Source organism: Haliotis cracherodii, unplaced genomic scaffold, assembly GCF_022045235.1.
Source record: "Haliotis cracherodii isolate W230 unplaced genomic scaffold, xgHalCrac1.p SCAF_3, whole genome shotgun sequence".
In the NCBI taxonomy this organism is placed as follows: Eukaryota; Metazoa; Mollusca; class Gastropoda; order Lepetellida; family Haliotidae; genus Haliotis; species Haliotis cracherodii.
The window spans coordinates 21,092,592-21,111,330 of record NW_027266286.1 but is presented as its reverse complement, the minus strand read 5'-3'; the positions used below and the strand labels follow the sequence as shown (position 1 = coordinate 21,111,330).

At 45.8% G+C, this 18,739-nt stretch overlaps 1 protein-coding gene across 1 annotated transcript in view; it reads left to right on the top strand.

The window, feature by feature from the left end:
- LOC139475288 (uncharacterized) overlaps positions 1-17,148 on the top strand; it is a 46,639-nt gene extending 29,491 nt beyond the window's left edge. The window contains exon 2 of the mRNA XM_071258520.1: positions 16,052-17,148. Coding sequence (XP_071114621.1) covers positions 16,052-17,148 — 1,097 coding nt within the window. The remainder of the gene's footprint in view (positions 1-16,051) is intronic.
- Positions 17,149-18,739: the final 1,591 nt, after the last annotated feature.

The window sequence follows — 18,739 nt, the reverse complement described above, 5'->3', positions numbered from 1 at the left end:
AATCTCTCACCTGATTCTAAATCATTCATCAAGTCATTGTTTGTGAGAAATGGAGTCGCTCCCGAGGGCCCCATTAACGCTGCCCGTGACTGCTGGGGTGGCTTCTACTTGTATATAATTGATAGACAGTGTTGTTGACCAAAGTAATCAGCATCTCCGTCACAGTAGGATCTGCGGCCTGGATGGGGTTGTACATCATATAGAGGAATAAATGTGTTATGGTGTAGACTTAGGTGTCCAAGAACGGGCGAATATAACGGCATCATATACGATAGATACACGTACACTGCAGTCGCAGCAGCAGTCACTTTCGTAGAACCTGGAGTAGACACAATTTATGGATAACAATGAGTGAGTGAGTGAGTGAGTGAGTGAGTTGGTTTTAACGCCGCTTTTAACAGTATTCCAGTTATATCACGGCGTGTCAGCTTAATGTGGGAGGAAAGCCCGAAGTGATGCAGGTCTCAGACGTTTACCACTTCGGTGAAACCCACGAGCACGGGTATGGTGCTGACAAACCTAGAAACATAATCGTGGCGAATCGGGATTCGAACCCACAATCATAGGTTTCTGGCGTGCCCAAGGGACGCAACTCTGCATAGCGAATCGCAGTGCCCTTAATGACTGGGCCACCCGTGCCCCCAGTAGTAGTAGTAGTAGTTGTAGTAGTAGTTAGTGGTGTTGTAGCCGCAGTCGTACGCGTGGGCGGTAGCACCCGTCTCTGTCAGGAGGAAGTCACAGTCTCTGTCAGAAAGTTGTTACCCGTCCAGGAGGGTGAGACCACGTGACATTGTGAAGCACTCGACCTTTCCGGTAGCAACATGTATGTTGATATAAATCAACAATTTTATTGATAACTAAAAGAGTTAATGTGGTGCTATGGACAACTTGATGTTTACTAACTGTGTTCACACTCACACCACGGTACTTGGTGTCTTCTAACTGTGTTCACACTCACACCACGGTACTTGGTGTCTTCTAACTGTGTTCACACTCACACCACGGAACTTGGTGTCTTCTGTGTTCACACTCACACCAAGGAACTTGGTGTCTTCTGTGTTCACACTCACACCCTGGTACTTGGTGTCTTCTAACTGTGTTCACACTCACACCACGGAACTTGGTGTCTTCTGTGTTCACACTCACACCAAGGAACTTGGTGTCTTCTGTGTTCACACTCACACCCTGGTACTTGGTGTCCTCTAACTGTGTTCACACTCACACCACGGTACTTGGTGTCGTCTAACTGTGTTCACACTCACACCAAGTTACTTGGTGTCCTCTAACTGTGTTCACGCTCACACCAAGGTACTTGGTGTCGTCTAACTGTGTTCACACTCACACCAAGGTACTTGGTGTCCTCTAACTGTGTTCACACTCACACCACGGTACTTGGTGTCGTCTAACTGTGTTCACACTCACACCACGGTACTTGGTGTCTTCTAACTGTGTTCACACTCACACCAAGTTACTTGGTGTCTTCTAACTGTGTTCACACTCACACCAAGTTACTTGGTGTCCTCTAACTGTGTTCACACTCACACCACGGTACTTGGTGTCGTCTAACTGTGTTCACACTCACACCACGGTACTTGGTGTCGTCTAACTGTGTTCAAACTCACACCACGGTACTTGGTGTCTTCTAACTGTGTTCACACTCACACCAAGTTACTTGGTGTCGTCTAACTGTGTTCACACTCACACCACGGTACTTGGTGTCTTCTAACTGTGTTCACACTCACACCACGGTACTTGGTGTCTTCTAACTGTGTTCACACTCACACCAAGGTACTTGGTGTCCTCTAACTGTGTTCACACTCACACCACGGTACTTGGTGTCCTCTAACTGTGTTCACACTCACACCACGGTACTTGGTGTCTTCTAACTGTGTTCACACTCACACCAAGTTACTTGGTGTCGTCTAACTGTGTTCACACTCACACCACGGTACTTGGTGTCTTCTAACTGTGTTCACACTCACACCAAGGTACTTGGTGTCTTCTAACTGTGTTCACACTCACACCACGGTACTTGGTGTCTTCTGTGTTCACACTCACACCAAGGAACTTGGTGTCTTCTGTGTTCACACTCACACCCTGGTACTTGGTGTCTTCTAACTGTGTTCACACTCACACCACGGTACTTGGTGTCGTCTAACTGTGTTCACACTCACACCACGGTACTTGGTGTCGTCTAACTGTGTTCACACTCACACCCTGGTACTTGGTGTCCTCTAACTGTGTTCACACTCACACCACGGTACTTGGTGTCGTCTAACTGTGTTCACACTCACACCAAGTTACTTGGTGTCCTCTAACTGTGTTCACACTCACACCAAGGTACTTGGTGTCGTCTAACTGTGTTCACACTCACACCATGGTACTTGGTGTCTTCCAACTGTGTTCACACTTTACACCAAGTTACTTGGTGTCGTCTAACTGTGTTCACACTCACACCACGGTACTTGGTGTCTTCTAACTGTGTTCACACTCACACCACGGTACTTGGTGTCGTCTAACTGTGTTCACACTCACACCAAGGAACTTGGTGTCTTCTGTGTTCACACTCACACCCTGGTACTTGGTGTCCTCTAACTGTGTTCACACTCACACCACGGTACTTGGTGTCGTCTAACTGTGTTCACACTCACACCACGGTACTTCGTGTCGTCTAACTGTGTTCACACTCACACCACGGTACTTGGTGTCTTCTAACTGTGTTCACACTCACACCAAGGTACTTGGTGTCCTCTAACTGTGTTCACACTCACACCACGGTACTTGGTGTCGTCTAACTGTGTTCACACTCACACCACGGTACTTGGTGTCGTCTAACTGTGTTCACACTCACACCACGGTACTTGGTGTCTTCTAACTGTGTTCACACTCACACCACGGTACTTGGTGTCGTCTAACTGTGTTCACACTCACACCAAGTTACTTGGTGTCGTCTAACTGTGTTCACACTCACACCACGGTACTTGGTGTCTTCTAACTGTGTTCACACTCACACCAAGGAACTTGGTGTCTTCTGTGTTCACACTCACACCCTGGTACTTGGTGTCCTCTAACTGTGTTCACACTCACACCACGGTACTTGGTGTCGTCTAACTGTGTTCACACTCACACCAAGTTACTTGGTGTCCTCTAACTGTGTTCACACTCACACCAAGGTACTTGGTGTCGTCTAACTGTGTTCACACTCACACCATGGTACTTGGTGTCTTCCAACTGTGTTCACACTTTACACCAAGTTACTTGGTGTCGTCTAACTGTGTTCACACTCACACCACGGTACTTGGTGTCTTCTAACTGTGTTCACACTCACACCACGGTACTTGGTGTCGTCTAACTGTGTTCACACTCACACCAAGGAACTTGGTGTCTTCTGTGTTCACACTCACACCCTGGTACTTGGTGTCCTCTAACTGTGTTCACACTCACACCACGGTACTTGGTGTCGTCTAACTGTGTTCACACTCACACCAAGTTACTTGGTGTCGTCTAACTGTGTTCACACTCACACCACGGTACTTGGTGTCCTCTAACTGTGTTCACACTCACACCAAGGTACTTGGTGTCCTCTAACTGTGTTCACACTCACACCACGGTACTTGGTGTCGTCTAACTGTGTTCACACTCACACCACGGTACTTGGTGTCGTCTAACTGTGTTCACACTCACACCACGGTACTTGGTGTCCTCTAACTGTGTTCACACTCACACCACGGTACTTGGTGTCGTCTAACTGTGTTCACACTCACACCACGGTACTTGGTGTCGTCTTTGTTCACACTCACACCACGGTACTAAGTGTCGTCTAACTGTGTTCACACTCACACCACGGTACTTGGTGTCGTCTAACTGTGTTCACACTCACACCACGGTACTTGGTGTCTTTGAACTGTGTTCACACTCACACCACGGTACTTGGTGTCGTCTTACTGTGTTCACACTCACACCACGGTACTTCGTGTCGTCTAACTGTGTTCACACTCACACCACGGTACTTGGTGTCCTCTAACTGTGTTTACACTCACACCAAGGTACTTGGTTTCGTTCTAATGCGTGTTTGGGTCAGTAACATTCGTAATACGATGTACAGTGTTAATTTAGTCGTGATCAGCTTCATAGTACTGACAACCCGTGAAGACCCGGGTTAGGAGAGGTCTTCAGCAACCCTGCGGCAGGAGGGGAATATGATTGTCGTAGGAGGCAACTAAAAGGACCGGGTGGTCAGGCTCTCTGATTTGGTTGACGCATGTCATCGTATCCCAATTACAGTCAAGTCTCGTTTATCCGACACTCGTTAATCCGACAATCGGCTTTATCTGACACAAATGATGGGAACCGATTAAATCAGTTCTGTTTAGACCCGTTATTCTTTATTCTTTTGTGTTAAACTTTAGAGGTTGCATGATTAGAAAACATATTCCGCGAACAATGTAACACAACAATATGAATATTTCCTTTTTCCTTTTTTTTATTACAACATGTTTGAATCGTCATTTATCGTGTAGTTGTCCAATTTTCGATCACGAACGTTGATAATACCCAATTTCGTTTATCCGACATACTCGTTAATCCGACATAATCATATGCAACCAACAATGTCGGATTAATGGGACTTGACTGTATGTGAATCTATGCTCATGACATTAATCACTGGATTGTCTGGTCCAGACTCGATTATTTACAGACCGCCGTCCTTGAGCTGGAATATTGCTGAGTGCGGCGTTAAACAACAAACAAACATATATTTAAACATAGTACTGACAATCGAAGATAAAATTCACTCATCACCTTGTTTTCCTCCATCAGTCGCCGTTCCTGTAGGTAAGCAGGTTCTTGGCTTTACATATCCTCCCGCTCGCTAACATAATGCGTTTTCCAAAAATAAAAAAGTAATTTGAAACTCAAGTTTCAGAAGGGTTGGCAGTCTGTCTCCCAGACCCCCGTGAATAAATTAAAAAAGGGGCCCAACTCAAGTCTAGAATGATTTGGCAAGTCTAGATTGCCTAAGTTCTGAAATTAAGGATTGTTCTGGGCTCCATTTGAATTTTATATTATAATAGTAGATAAAGATTATTAAACAAGAGTGAGTGAGTATGGTTTTTCGCCGCTTTTAGCATTATTCCAGCAATATCACGGCAGGGGACACCAGAAATGGGCTTCACACATTGTACCCAGGTCGGGAATCGAACCCGGGTCTTCTTCGTGACGAGCGAACGCTTTAACCACTAGGCTACACGACCGCCCCCATATTCAACAGGAGAACTTCATTTCTGGGACTGAAGGGACGGGCACAGTTTCCGACCTTCTCTTTGGGTTTTCCTCGTTTTGGGTGGCTGTGAACGTCAAGGTCGGTAGGGACCATGGCAGATGCGAACTCATTGCTGTGTGGTAGTCATGGTAACGTGCACCACACAAGGAGAAGTCGTTGTTGTTTTTGTAGCCAGACGGGTGTTGTTGTCAGAGCAAGTTTGGGTTGACATACTCGTTTGTTGATATGAAACTCTCCTTCACACGCGGCAGTTAAACAATCATCTCTTCGTGAAAATGTCAACGACCAACTTGCGAGGTACTTCCGAAAAGTTGACCTGGTCATTAGGAGACGGATAACACGGACGTAACTACTCCTTCTGCTACACGCTGGAATAATGAGTAATTGATAGCAGAATAATAGAAAATCAATATGAATTCATAGGCACCTCCTCTCTGTGTAGCTCACGTCTCGTTGACCTGGTCATGAAAATATTCGGTTTTATATGTTGTCTCCCCAGTAAGTGTGGTCCACGGCATTCTCCTTGCAGCCTGGTATTAAACACTACACTACTGATTCTATAACACACACTCCCCCTGTGTAGCCTGACACTATAACACACACTACCCCTGTGTAGCCTGACACTATAACACACTAAATCTGTGTAGCTTGGCACTATAACACACACTCCCTCTATGTAGTCTGACGCTATAACACACTCCCTCTGTGTAGCCTGACACTATAACACATACTACCTCTATGTAGTCTGACACTATGAAACACGCTACCTCTGTGCAGCCTGACACTATAACACACACTATCCCTGTGCAGCCTGACACTATGACACCACTACCTCTGTGTAGCCTGACACTATGACACACACTATCCCTGTGCAGCCTGACACTATAACACACACTACTTCTGTGTAGCCTGACACTATAACACACACTGCCTCTGTGCAGCCTGACACTATGACACCACTACCTCTGTGTAGCCTGACACTATAACACATACTTCCTCTGTGTACCCTGACACTATAACACACACTATCCCTGTGCAGCCTGACGCTATAACACACGTTATCCCTGTGCAGCCTGACACTATAACACACACTATCCCTGTGCAGCCTGACACTATAACACACACTACCGCTGTGTAGCCTGACTCTATAACACACTACCCCTGTGCAGCCTGACACTATAACACACACTACCTCTGTGTAGCCTGACACTATAACACACACTACCTCTGTGTAGCCTGACACTATAACACACGCTTCCTCTGTGTAGCCTGCCACTATAACACACACTACCTCTGTGCAGCCTGACACGATAACACACTACCCCTGTGCAGCCTGACACTATAAGACACACTACCTCTGTGCAGCCTGACACTATAACACACACTACCTCTGTGCAGCCTGACACTATAACACACACTATCCCTGTGCAGCCTGACGCTATAACACACACTACCTATGTGTAGCCTGACACTATAAGACACACTACCTCTGTGCAGCCTGACACGATAACACACTACCACTGTGCAGCCTGACACTATAAGACACACTACCCCTGTGCAGCCTGACACTATCAGACACACTACCACTGTGCAGCCTGACACTATCAGACACACTACCCCTGTGTAGCCTGACACTATAACACACACTACCTCTGTGTAGCCTGACACTATAACACACACTATCCCTGTGCAGCCTGACACTATAACACACGCTTCCTCTGTGTAGCCTGAGACTATAACACACACTACCTCTGTGCAGCCTGACACTATCAGACACACTACCTCTGTGCAGCCTGACACTATAACACACACTACCTCTGTGCAGCCTGACACTATAACACACACTACCTCTGTGTAGCCTGACACTATAACACACACTACCTCTGTGTAGCCTGACACTATAATACACACTACCTCTGTGTAGCCTGACACTATAACACACACTACCTCTGTGCAGCCTGACACTATAACACACACTACCTCTGTGTAGCCTGACACTATAACACACACTATCCCTGTGTAGCATAACGCTAAAACATACTTCCACACTACCCCTGTTTATACAGGTTTGGAACATGCAAAATTATATGAGCTAAATGTTGGTTGTCAAACTGATGGAGTAAAGAACGCCGACCCATATTTTTACATAATAAATAACATGAAAATGTTATATATTTCATGTGGCCATGATAGCATTAAGCATCTCTCCAGGTGATGATATAGGAAATCTATCACTTATTGTTATCGCTAAAACTGAGCCCACATGAAATTTTACTGCTGGGCATCCCCAGTCAATGTATGTATTGTGATAGGTGTTGCAAGAATAATATCAGCAGTGACTGGGTTTCACGCCACTTCAACAGTATATGAGCGATATGACGACGTGTCAGATTAATGGTGGAGGAATGGTCGAATCTGGTTGTAAACATGAATACTGTGGTGCCATCCACGAGCAAAGATTATAAACCAGGGACTTGAGCCAACATTTGCGGAAGGCTAAGGGACGCAACTCTCTATAACAAGGGTTTCAGCCAACCGATCGCCCTGCAGACCATTTGATAGTGTGTGTGTGTGTGTGTGTGTGTGTGTGTGTGTGTGTGTGTGTGTGTGTGTGTGTGTGTGTGTGTGTGTGTGTGTGTGTGTGTGTGTGTGTGTGTGTGTGTGTGTGTGTGTGTGTGTGTGTGTGTGTGTGTGTTAGAGAGAGAGAGAGAGAGAGCGGGGGGAAGGGGGCGTATTTTTTGGATGTTTGTTTTTTTATTCTCTATATTGGGGGCTGAGATTTTTTTTCTTCTAAAAGAGAGCTGAGACTTTAAAATTATCGCATATTTCTAATTCAACCTCTGGAAAGAATTGTTGGATAGGCATTACTAAGAAGTTGCGGATGACAAAGTAGACACAATTTATGCATAACAACTTCTTTAATACTTTATCCATAAACTGTGTCTACTTATATGTTCTCGCTGTTCACTAAAACAAAATAACTGTACAGATGTAGGGATTTTGAAGCAGAACAATGAAAATAGCAGCATAATAAAGCATTTTTATATGATAAAAGGCCATGCGTAAGATCCGGCGACGTACGGAGGAGTTGATTGACATTTATAGATAACGCTGGGGATTAAGGGTCCTGTCTGGAGGGGGCTTTAGTTACGGCTTTTGAATTACAGAAAGGACTGAGCGGATGGGAAACTAATATGGTTCAGGGAATGGGCGACAGACGACGCGCCCGTAATGTTGCGACATATTAACTTCCGGTAAATTCCCAGCATGCAACACACTCTGGGGAAATACAGGATGTTGTAGAAACTTTACATATTGACGTATTGGATTTGTTTCATCCAAAATGTTTGCCTACATCATTGATGTTAGTCATGTGTGTCTACGCTACAGACTGTGCCACGACGGCCTCGTTCTGGGCAAGATTGAGGAGTGGAGACGGAATGTGCTACAGGAACACCGGGTCGACCTGCCGCTCCTTCGTTGTAGACATTTAACCTTGTGCAGCTGACAACTTGCATATCATAATGATGCTATGAATTATCCTTTTACCGAGAGAGAGGCGGGACGGAACGTGTGACAGATGTGTGTTCGTGTCGCGGGTATCCGTTCTGTAGGTTGACATGTGCGCTCCAGGTTCAGGGTTACCTCGTGACAGAGAAGCTCGTGATTTTACGATCCTTCATTACAGAGATCAGCACGTGAGTGAGTGTGTGAGTGTGTGTGTGTGTGCGTGCGTGCGTGCGTGCGTGTGTGTGTGTGTGTGTGTGTGTGTGTGTGCGTGTGCGTGTGTGTGTGTGCGTGCGTGTGTGTGCGTGTTTGGGGAGGGGGGGGGGGGGGGGGGGGGGGTTACCTGACCTAAGCCTGACCTTTGAGTGAGTGAGTGAGTTGCCTGACACACAGTGATGAAACTCACTCACCCCTGGGGCGGTGGGGTAGCCGAGTGGTTAAAGCGTTCGCTCGTCACGCCGAAGACCCGGGTTCGATTCCCGATATGGGTACAATGTGTGAAGCCCATTTCTGGTGTCTCCCGCCGTGATATTGCTCGAGTATTGCTAAAAGCGGTGTAAAACCATCCTCACTCACTGTATAACGGTGATTCCGTCAGGTCTGAACTATCGAGTTTCCACTGTTAAAGAAAACTTTCAACCCCACACCGAATCAAACGAACGATTAGCGCCCCCAAAACGTCATCATTTTATCAAGAGACTGGGTTTTTACTATTGTAATGAAACAGGTGTGGTACGGATTGGGTGAGGCTGTGATGGCGAAATATTTAGTGTAAGTGAGTTGGGTTTAACGCCGCTTTTAACAGTATTCCAGTTATATCGCGGCGTGGCAGCTTAATGTGGGAGGAAAGCCCGATGTGATGCAGGTCCTAGACGTTTACCACTTCGGTGAAACCCACGAGCACGGGTATGGTGCTGACAAACCTTGAAACATAACCGGGCGAACCGGGATTCGAACCCACAATCATAGGTTTCTGGCGTGCTCAAGGGACGCAACTCTGCACAGCGAATCGCGGCGCCTTAGACGACTGGGCCACCCGTGCCCCCGAAATAATTAGAAGAGTGATATAAACTTGCCATTCGTGATTGAAAGGAGTTCACTTTTAATTTCGTAAAGGCGGTGTTTCGGCCATATAACCACGAGTCGTCATTGTCAAATTTGCAACAAGACTTCGTATCATAGAGGTGGTGTGTATTTCTCAATAATACACGGATGAAAGTACCCCAGGACTGCGTTTTAAAGATGGTGTACATGCACTCGACGATGTGCTGTGTATGTCCCACTAACATGTTATATATGATATGATCTGTTATATCTGGTGAGTAATTCATCATTATTTACCCGACGGCACACCAGCTGATCATGTGGCTTACTGACACGGATCTCGTAACACGTGTCACGTGTACAACGTCAACAAACAAAGGGAGGTAACCCGCTTTACTCATTCAGCACACCCAAACGTCCCCACTTTATTCCCCAGGTCATCTCGGCCTTGCTTTTGGAGGAAGACATGTTGGAACTGGATTTATTAGTTTTACTTTTTCACGTGACTATAACCTGATACAACACACGTTGGTGAAAGTCGGAACCCTTGTATAAAATAATCGATATCAAACTGTATAGCTAATGTCTGTTTACATTAAGAAAAGACTCATCTTGTACGAACTATTTGCGGAGGGATTGGTCGGTACAAGTCGGTTTACAATGAATTCATACACCATTTCTTTATTGCTGCCCGGGGCATTATGTAGGTATAAGTCGAGTGGACTCGATTGTCAAATGTCCACTTAGGTCGGTCAGTACACTACTCATGTTTTCCTTGTCATAGCTACCGGATATTGTTATCAAGGCCTCTGAACTTATTTGGCGGCACCAAGCCCCGGAAGTGTACTAGGGTTGCTGGGAAGGGTGGTGACGTCAACAATGGTCTTGTTTATGATGTTGTTACTCGTTTTAACCAGTAAACATAAGGAAGTAGAATATGGCAACAGGTGACGATCTGGGCGTGACTAGGGAGTCGGGACAACACTATACAGAACTATGGGGTCCCACCGCCGCTCAAATATATTGTAAATCTGAGAACTTGCAAATCATGATACCAAACATTTTGATGTTGTGGGGGCGGTCGGGTAGCCTAGTGGTTAAAGCGTTCGCTCGTCACGCCGAAGACCCGGGTTCGATTCCCGACATGGGTACAATGTGTGAAGCCCATTTCTGGTGTCCCCCGCCGTGATATATTGCTAAATGCGGTGTAAAACCATTCTCACTCACTCCTATTTACACTCTTCATAAAAAGAAACGCACAGGTAGTATGTAGTTCACTGAACCAGACTAGACAAAAAATCCGGTATATAAATTTGATATATGGTATTGGAAAATGTTGGTGGCCTGATATTCGACTAACGGTGCGCCAAAACGCAGCCATTGTCGATTTGCAATGTCTTAAACGGTATTATTTCACAATTGTTCAAAAATGTCATTGACGAAAACAGTAAAGCAAAATGCACGTGCATTCGTAACTCGTGGTAGTGGCTATAAAAAGGCAAGCATAAGCCAATAATTTGTCATTCAATTGTCAATTCGAACCCACAATCATAGTTTCTGGCGTGCCCAAGGGACGCAACTCTGCACAGCGAATTGCGGCGCCTTAGACGACTAGGCCACCCGTGCCCCCCTATATCAAGTGACTACGGCTATATATTTGCAATCTGATACTAATGAGACTCACGGAGTAAAACTGTGCTTTTAGTTCATGGACATGGGTCTCAAAAGTTAAAGACTATCCTTTCCATCGATGTTAAGAATTTAAAGCATTTATTTTATAACTATCGCCCCCTCACAGATCTAGCATCACATTCCTACCTCTTCATTGCTCTAGCATCCCATTCGCACCCATCTTCAGCTCTAGAATTCTTTTATAGTTGTAATTTGATTATCTTCAAGGACTATATGTCCCTTACACAAGTACAGCCAACAAATCAGAAATTGTACAATTTTTTTAGTGCGAGTCGGTGGCCGCGTTATTCACTGAAGACTACCCGTCACTGACATGGAACTTCAAAAGACTTCACGTGTGTAGTGCCACGCATTCTCACGTCCCCGTCCACGTCGCCAGCAAAGTTGTGACTCATGATGCTGACGCAAGCGGCGTGTCAAATTAGAAGGGCAGTTAGAAATGTGATAGTTTCTAACTCGTGTTAAATCATTTTTGCAGTGCTAATTGTGTGTATAACGTCACTATAATAAGATCATAATCGCTTTAGGGGAAGATGTTTGAGCTAATTGTGTGATCTCAGAAACTCGCTGATAGCCACGCCAAGCTGAATAACCACAGATCTGTATTTAATTAAGTAACACGAGCAATAAGCGGCGGTATCATGTGCTTCCAGAGTGATGTTTCGTATAAAAATATAACAACGCTGTAAACGAAAGATGAATGTCTGCTCGCTTGACACTTGACGAGAGTTGAGCTTCATTAAATCCCACGAATAACTCTTTTCATCTCATGATACCCTGGGTTTTCATAACAAACCTGTATAGTTATAACTGTTTCAAACAGTAATCCGCGCTTGCGTTAAAGCAAAATTGATTTTGTATTCTGTGTTGTAGACGTCTTTATTATGATATTATTACCATCTTCATATATTTACCTGATGGAGGAATAGGTATATATACTCCGAAACGTCGTGTTCCTCATAATAAAGAAGTTGACATCCATAAATTCTCCTCTTTACGTGTATAATTTCTAAATGCCATTTAAAGGCTTTATTTGCATTTTGGCTTACATTTAAAGCTTGAGATTATTTGCTTTGTGGACGAATTGCATTTAAGAATGGGGGCGTAAATGTGACGATTGATTTACCGCATTGCTACTGCAGTTGGGCCCCGGGGCCGAAAACCCCCACTTGAGTTTGTTTTTTTGTTTGTTGTTTAACGCCACACTCAGCAATATTCCAGCTTTTTGACGGCGGTCTGTAAATAATCGAGTCTGAACCAGACAATCCAGTGATTGACAGCATGAACATCGATCCACACAATTGGGATACGCTGACATGCATCAACCAAGTCAGCGAGCCTGACCACCCGATCCCGTTAGTCGCCTCTTACGACAAGCATAGTCGCCTCTTACGGCAAGCATGGGTTGCTTTAGTATTTGTACTTGTAGGTTCAGGTGGATCAGCTAGACACCGATAGTCAGGTGTGATATCTACCTTCTTGTGTGGCATCATACACCCGTGGTGCGGATCCTACTCATGCACTCAACCACTGCTTTGCCATGCACAGGCTCGAGTATTCACGGGATGCAATGATAAAGTTGAAGCATTGCTGACTGTGGCAATCATCTCGCCCGCTACATCAGCTTCCTCCTCCTCATCCCGTCCGATTACATGCAGGTCGCCATGATATACCTCAGTTACAGACTGAACCATGAGTGAGTGAGTGAATGAGGTTGGATTTACGCCGCTTTTAGCAATTTTCCAGCAATATCACGGGCTTCACACATTGTTCCCAGACTGACCCATCAAGATCCGGGGTAGAATAGGTCTTCAGCAAACCATGCTTGCCGTAAAAGACGACTATGCTTGTTGTCAGGCGACTAACGGAATCGGGTGGTCAGGCTTGTTGACTTGTTGATGCATATCATAGTATCCAGATCGATGTTCATGATATCAATCACTGGATTGTCTTGTCCAGACTCGATTATTTACAGACCGCCGTCATATAGCTGACATATTGTTGAGTGCAGCGTTAAACAACAAACAAACAACAGGTACAGACTTTATATTGATGATAAATTGCAGCGGAAAACAATACTCACGCCTGCCTCCTCCGCTTCCGTCCACCCTCATCTCGTCCCCTATAACCCCCTGGCACGATTATAAGCCTGCCACCCTGATATACCTCAGCGTGACCAACTCGTGTTATTCCGGGACAAGCCGAATAGCGACTCGTGCCCTTCTCATGGCCATTTTTGCAACCGAGTTCCGTCTTAGCGCAAACGGGCATACCTAAAATAATTGTCAACTTGTTGCGTAATGGTTCACACATTTTCCCCATATATTATATATATTTCAGATGCAGTTTAAAGCACATCAGGACGTGCGGAATTATACAGTATGATTGAACACATTTAACTGTGTCTTTGGTATATTTTTAGATGCAAGACAGATGTAAAATCAAAAATTATTTCTGAGGGATTCTTTGACGAAGAACTTGAAATCATACGCGCATTCTGATTGGTTTGTCGTATTTTCGCACATAACATTCATCAATAGGGGGACGAGTCTTCTTGCAGGTTACGGAAAGGGGCGAGTGGTGACGAATGTTCTTTTACGAACCAACCGCCCCATTCAGCTCTCACCCCAACTCCGCCCTAGTCGCCGGTCTAGCTCAGTAAGGGACTCGAGGGTTCCTTTGTAGATTCCTATTTTTTTAACCTCATCTGTTAGTCTGCTAACTCCTCTGTTAGCCACACAAATCTAACTTCCAGCGATGGATATATCACCTCTAAGAGGGGCATCAGTAACATCACTCGTCCACCTGAATCCCCGAAATGGAACTCCTGTGTACGTCACGGCGTCCTGTTCCAACATAGCCCGGTAGGGGATCCCTAAACTGTCTTACAGTCCCTGAACCATATTATTTTCCTTTCCGCCTGCCGTTCCTGTAATGCAAACCCCCTATATGAAGCAAGTCTAGATTTTTCTCAGATTCTGAATCTCCCATCTTACTTGGCTTCTTTTCAATGCAAGTGGAATTATCTATTTCTATCAAAATTATATATTTTCAGAGACTATGCGTCAGTCTAGGGGATCCTCGATTGATGACAGACCCGAAATGTCGGGAGAGGGTCTGTAAATGTCATGGTGAATGGGAAGGATCAACTCGCTACAAAACCTTTCAGTGAAGCTGATTCACGCCGGGCTGGCACCAGTCTGTCGCTGCCTGACACCCCGTGTGGTCGTAACCATTGTAAACTGTCCGTGGTTTATGTAACTAATAGTGGACACGGTGAGATACGGACTGGGAGAAATGTTTGTTCAGCAATATTCCATCTGTATGATAGGGCCTGTATATAATCGAGTAGGGCCTATACCTGTAACACGGACTGCAGCGGAAAATAACATTCACGCGTTACACCTCCTCCTCCTCCTCCTCCTCCTCCTCCTCCTCCTCCTCCTCCTCATCTCGTCCGCTATATCACCCTGACTCGATTACAAGCAGGCCACCCATATATACCACAGTAACTGACTAGAGTGAGTGAGTGAGTTGGGTTTAACGCCGCTTTTAACAGTATTCCAGTTACATCACAGCGTGTCAGCTTAATGTGGAGGAAAGCCCGAAGTGATGCAGGTCTCAGACGTTTACCACTTCGGTGAAACCCACGAGCACGGGTATGGTGCTGACAAACCTAGAAACATAATCGGGGCGACTCGAACCCACAATCATAGGTTTCTGGCGTGCCCAAGGGACGCACCTCTGCACAGCGAGTCGCGGCGCCTTAGACGACTGGGGCCACCCGTGCCCCCTACTGACTAGATATTGGTGATATTTTGCAACGGAAAACAACATACACCCTGCCCCTTCATTTGGCTCTTACGATAAGAAGGATGTATATTGGGGACGCCGAAGGCCCGGGTTCTATTCCCCCAAAATAGTGCGTGAAGCCCATTTCTCGTGTACCCCGCCGTGATGTTGCTAAAGCGGCGTAAAACCACACTGACTCACTCACTCACTTTCTTGCAATAAAATTCTTGCAATAGCCGCGGCACCATATGGACGAGAAACTGATGTAAATACACACTCAAATCTGTTTAAGTGTTCTCCAAAAAGATGGAAATCTTGTCAATCTCAAAATATCTCCTACTTATTCCGAGATAAGTTTTCATAAATATATTTCTGTCAAACGATTAAAACGCGATTTATAGACTCCCCGAATGTAAAGAACCAGCTGACTCACGTGCAGACATCCTTTCATCTCAAGGAATAACAACCACATTAAAGTAACGCCTTTTGCATGTAGTTTCTTCATGACAGTTTTGCATTAATGGAAACATGACGCTAATCAGCGGGCGGCCAGATAGCACATAGATGCAAGGTCATAGGAGGCGCCATTTCTCTCTGCCAACTTCCTGTGTCACAACGAGGCTCCAGGCGAGCGGGTGAAACATTGGTAGTGTGATCCATGTACATCCACTCGAAGCGCTCAAAGACAGGACACGACTGTTATATGCTTCACATATGCGGGTTTTTCTTCAGTTAACCATTCTGCCTACACTCACCTACCTACCCGTCAACTGCCTACAAGTCAACCCTCCCGCCTACACTCACCTGCCTACCCGCCAACAGCCTACAAGTCAACCCTCCCGCCTACACTCATCTACCTACTCGCCAACTGCCTACAAGTCAACCCACCCGCCTACACTCACCTGCCTACCCGCCAACAGCCTACAAGTCAACCCTCCCGCCTACACTCACCGACCTACCCGCCAACTGCCTACAAGTTAACCCTCCCGCCTACACTCACCAACCTACTCGCCAACTGCCTACAAGTCAACCCTCTCGCCTACACTCACCTACCTACTCGCCAACTGCCTACATGTCAACCCTCTCGCCTACACTCACCAACCTACCTGCCAACTGCCTACAAGTCAATCCTCTCGCCTACACTCACCTACCTACCCGCCAAATGCCTACAAGTCAACCCTCCCGCCTACACTCACCTACCTACCCGCCAACTGCCTACAAGTCAACCCTCCCGCCTACACTCACCTGCCTACCTGCCAACTGCCTACATGTCAACCCTCCTGCCTACACTCACCAACCTACCCGCCAACTGCCTACAAGTCAATCCTCCCGCCTACACTCACCAACCTACCCGCCAACTGCCTACAAGTCAACCCTCCTGCCTACACTCACCAACCTACCCGCCAACTGCCTACAAGTCAACCCTCCCGCCTACACTCACCAACCTACCCGCCAACTGCCTACAAGTTAACCCTTCCGTCTACACTCACCAACCTACCTGCCAACTGCCTAAAAGTCAACCCTCCTGCCTAAACTCGCCTGCCTACCTGCCAACTGCCTACAAGTCAATCCTCCTGCCTACACTCACCAAGCAGCCTGCCAATTGCCTACAAGTCAATCCTCCTGTCTACACTCACCAAGCAGCCTGCCAATTGCCTGCTGTACAACCAACCCGCAACCTCCAGTCACCAACCTACATGCCTACAGTACCCAACCAAACGCCTACATTCGCCAACCTCCGCGCCTATTCTCACCGACCTGTAGACCTACACTCACCAACACATGCTTCGTCCGTCTGTCTCTATTTGCGTATGTGTCTATCCAAGTAGGGATTCAGTGCAAGGCTTCCATACTGTCAACCACTTGTTTAATGCATTGGCCTCGATACAGCTCGGACTGTGCTGACTATGGCGGAAACCAACATACACTCACTCACGATTCTCTTTCGTGTTCCTACTTTTCCACGTTGGGCTACCATGTCGTATTATGTAATACCACCAAAATGATACCACCCACATGACATTTCACTGACATCTGACTAAACCAGTTATATCGCCAAGGGCGGAACTTATTCAGAAGGAATAAGTGTTCCTGCAAAAATAATCATCGGAATTTTAATCAGTGTTGCCTGAACTCGTTTACCTACAAGGGGCATGGTATTGTATGGCAGTGAAAGCGTTGGAGAGGGTACGTTGACGACCAGTGCACTCTACGGACGAATACTTCCATTCTTCGAGTGAGTTAGTGAGTGAGTAATTATGTTTAATAATAAAGTAAACACTAACAGCTGCGCATTTACTGCCCCATCCTTTCTATTCAATAAGTTACCTCATAAATCATAAATCGTTTGTTTGTTTGTTTGTTTGTTTGTTTGTTGTTTAACCCCACCAAGCAATATTCAAGCTATATGACGGCGGTCTGTAAATAATCGCGTCTGGACAGACAATCAAGTGACTGACATCACGAGCAACGATCCATGCAAATGGGATCGATGACATGCATCAACCAAGTTAGCGAGCCTGACCACCCGATCCCGTTAGCCGCCTCTTACGACAAGCATAGTCGCCTTTTACGGCAAGCGTGGGCTGCTGAAGACCCATTCTATCCTTCCTATGTCTAACACTTCAAATTCGTTATGCTCTACTATTATATGTTTGCCTACACTGACTACAATAACCGTCTTTGCTGTACAAACGCTATTCTGAGGTTGTTGTGAAAATTGTTATTTTGATACAAATTCCGTTTTGGGAAGGGGAACAGAGCATTGTTGTGTGTAATGAATGCTCTGGTCTGTGGTTCCTGTAGTGCATGTTCGATCCAAAGCATTATTCTGTCATCTGTATAGTTTACAACCCTTGCCTGAGTGAATTATATAGATCTGTAGTTTTGCATGTCAATTAGATACAGAGAAAATTGATATAAAAACGTTTCTTGTGCTATGTGTTTGGCTGTTTTATCACAAATCGATACACGAAAGAGGTTGTTGCGTGTCACAACATATCAGATACTCTCCTGGAGCTCACATCAACCAGTATCCTGCTGGAGGCGTTGGTGAGCGCCCGAAGTCGGCGACTTGCGACGACAACGATATGCATGCAGTATTATTATGCCGTTACTCAAGTAGGTGATGGGCAATACAGAACCGTTTGGTTGTGATACTTATGGAGGTTAATAGAGGCTAGAAATAAAACAATTGTGTGATGGACGAAATGTATAATCGCCTTCTTCCCATTATGGATGACAGCGTGGAAGAGCAGCATTAGGTTATGGAGGATAGGACACTCAAGTAAATGTCTCAACTTTATTTTCCAGATAATCAGTCGCCCTGTGGTGGCTGCAGCGGAAATGTGTACCGAGGTATTCGACATAAGAGTTAGCTAAGCCCTCTTCCTCTTACACGAACCCCTTCCTCTACGAACA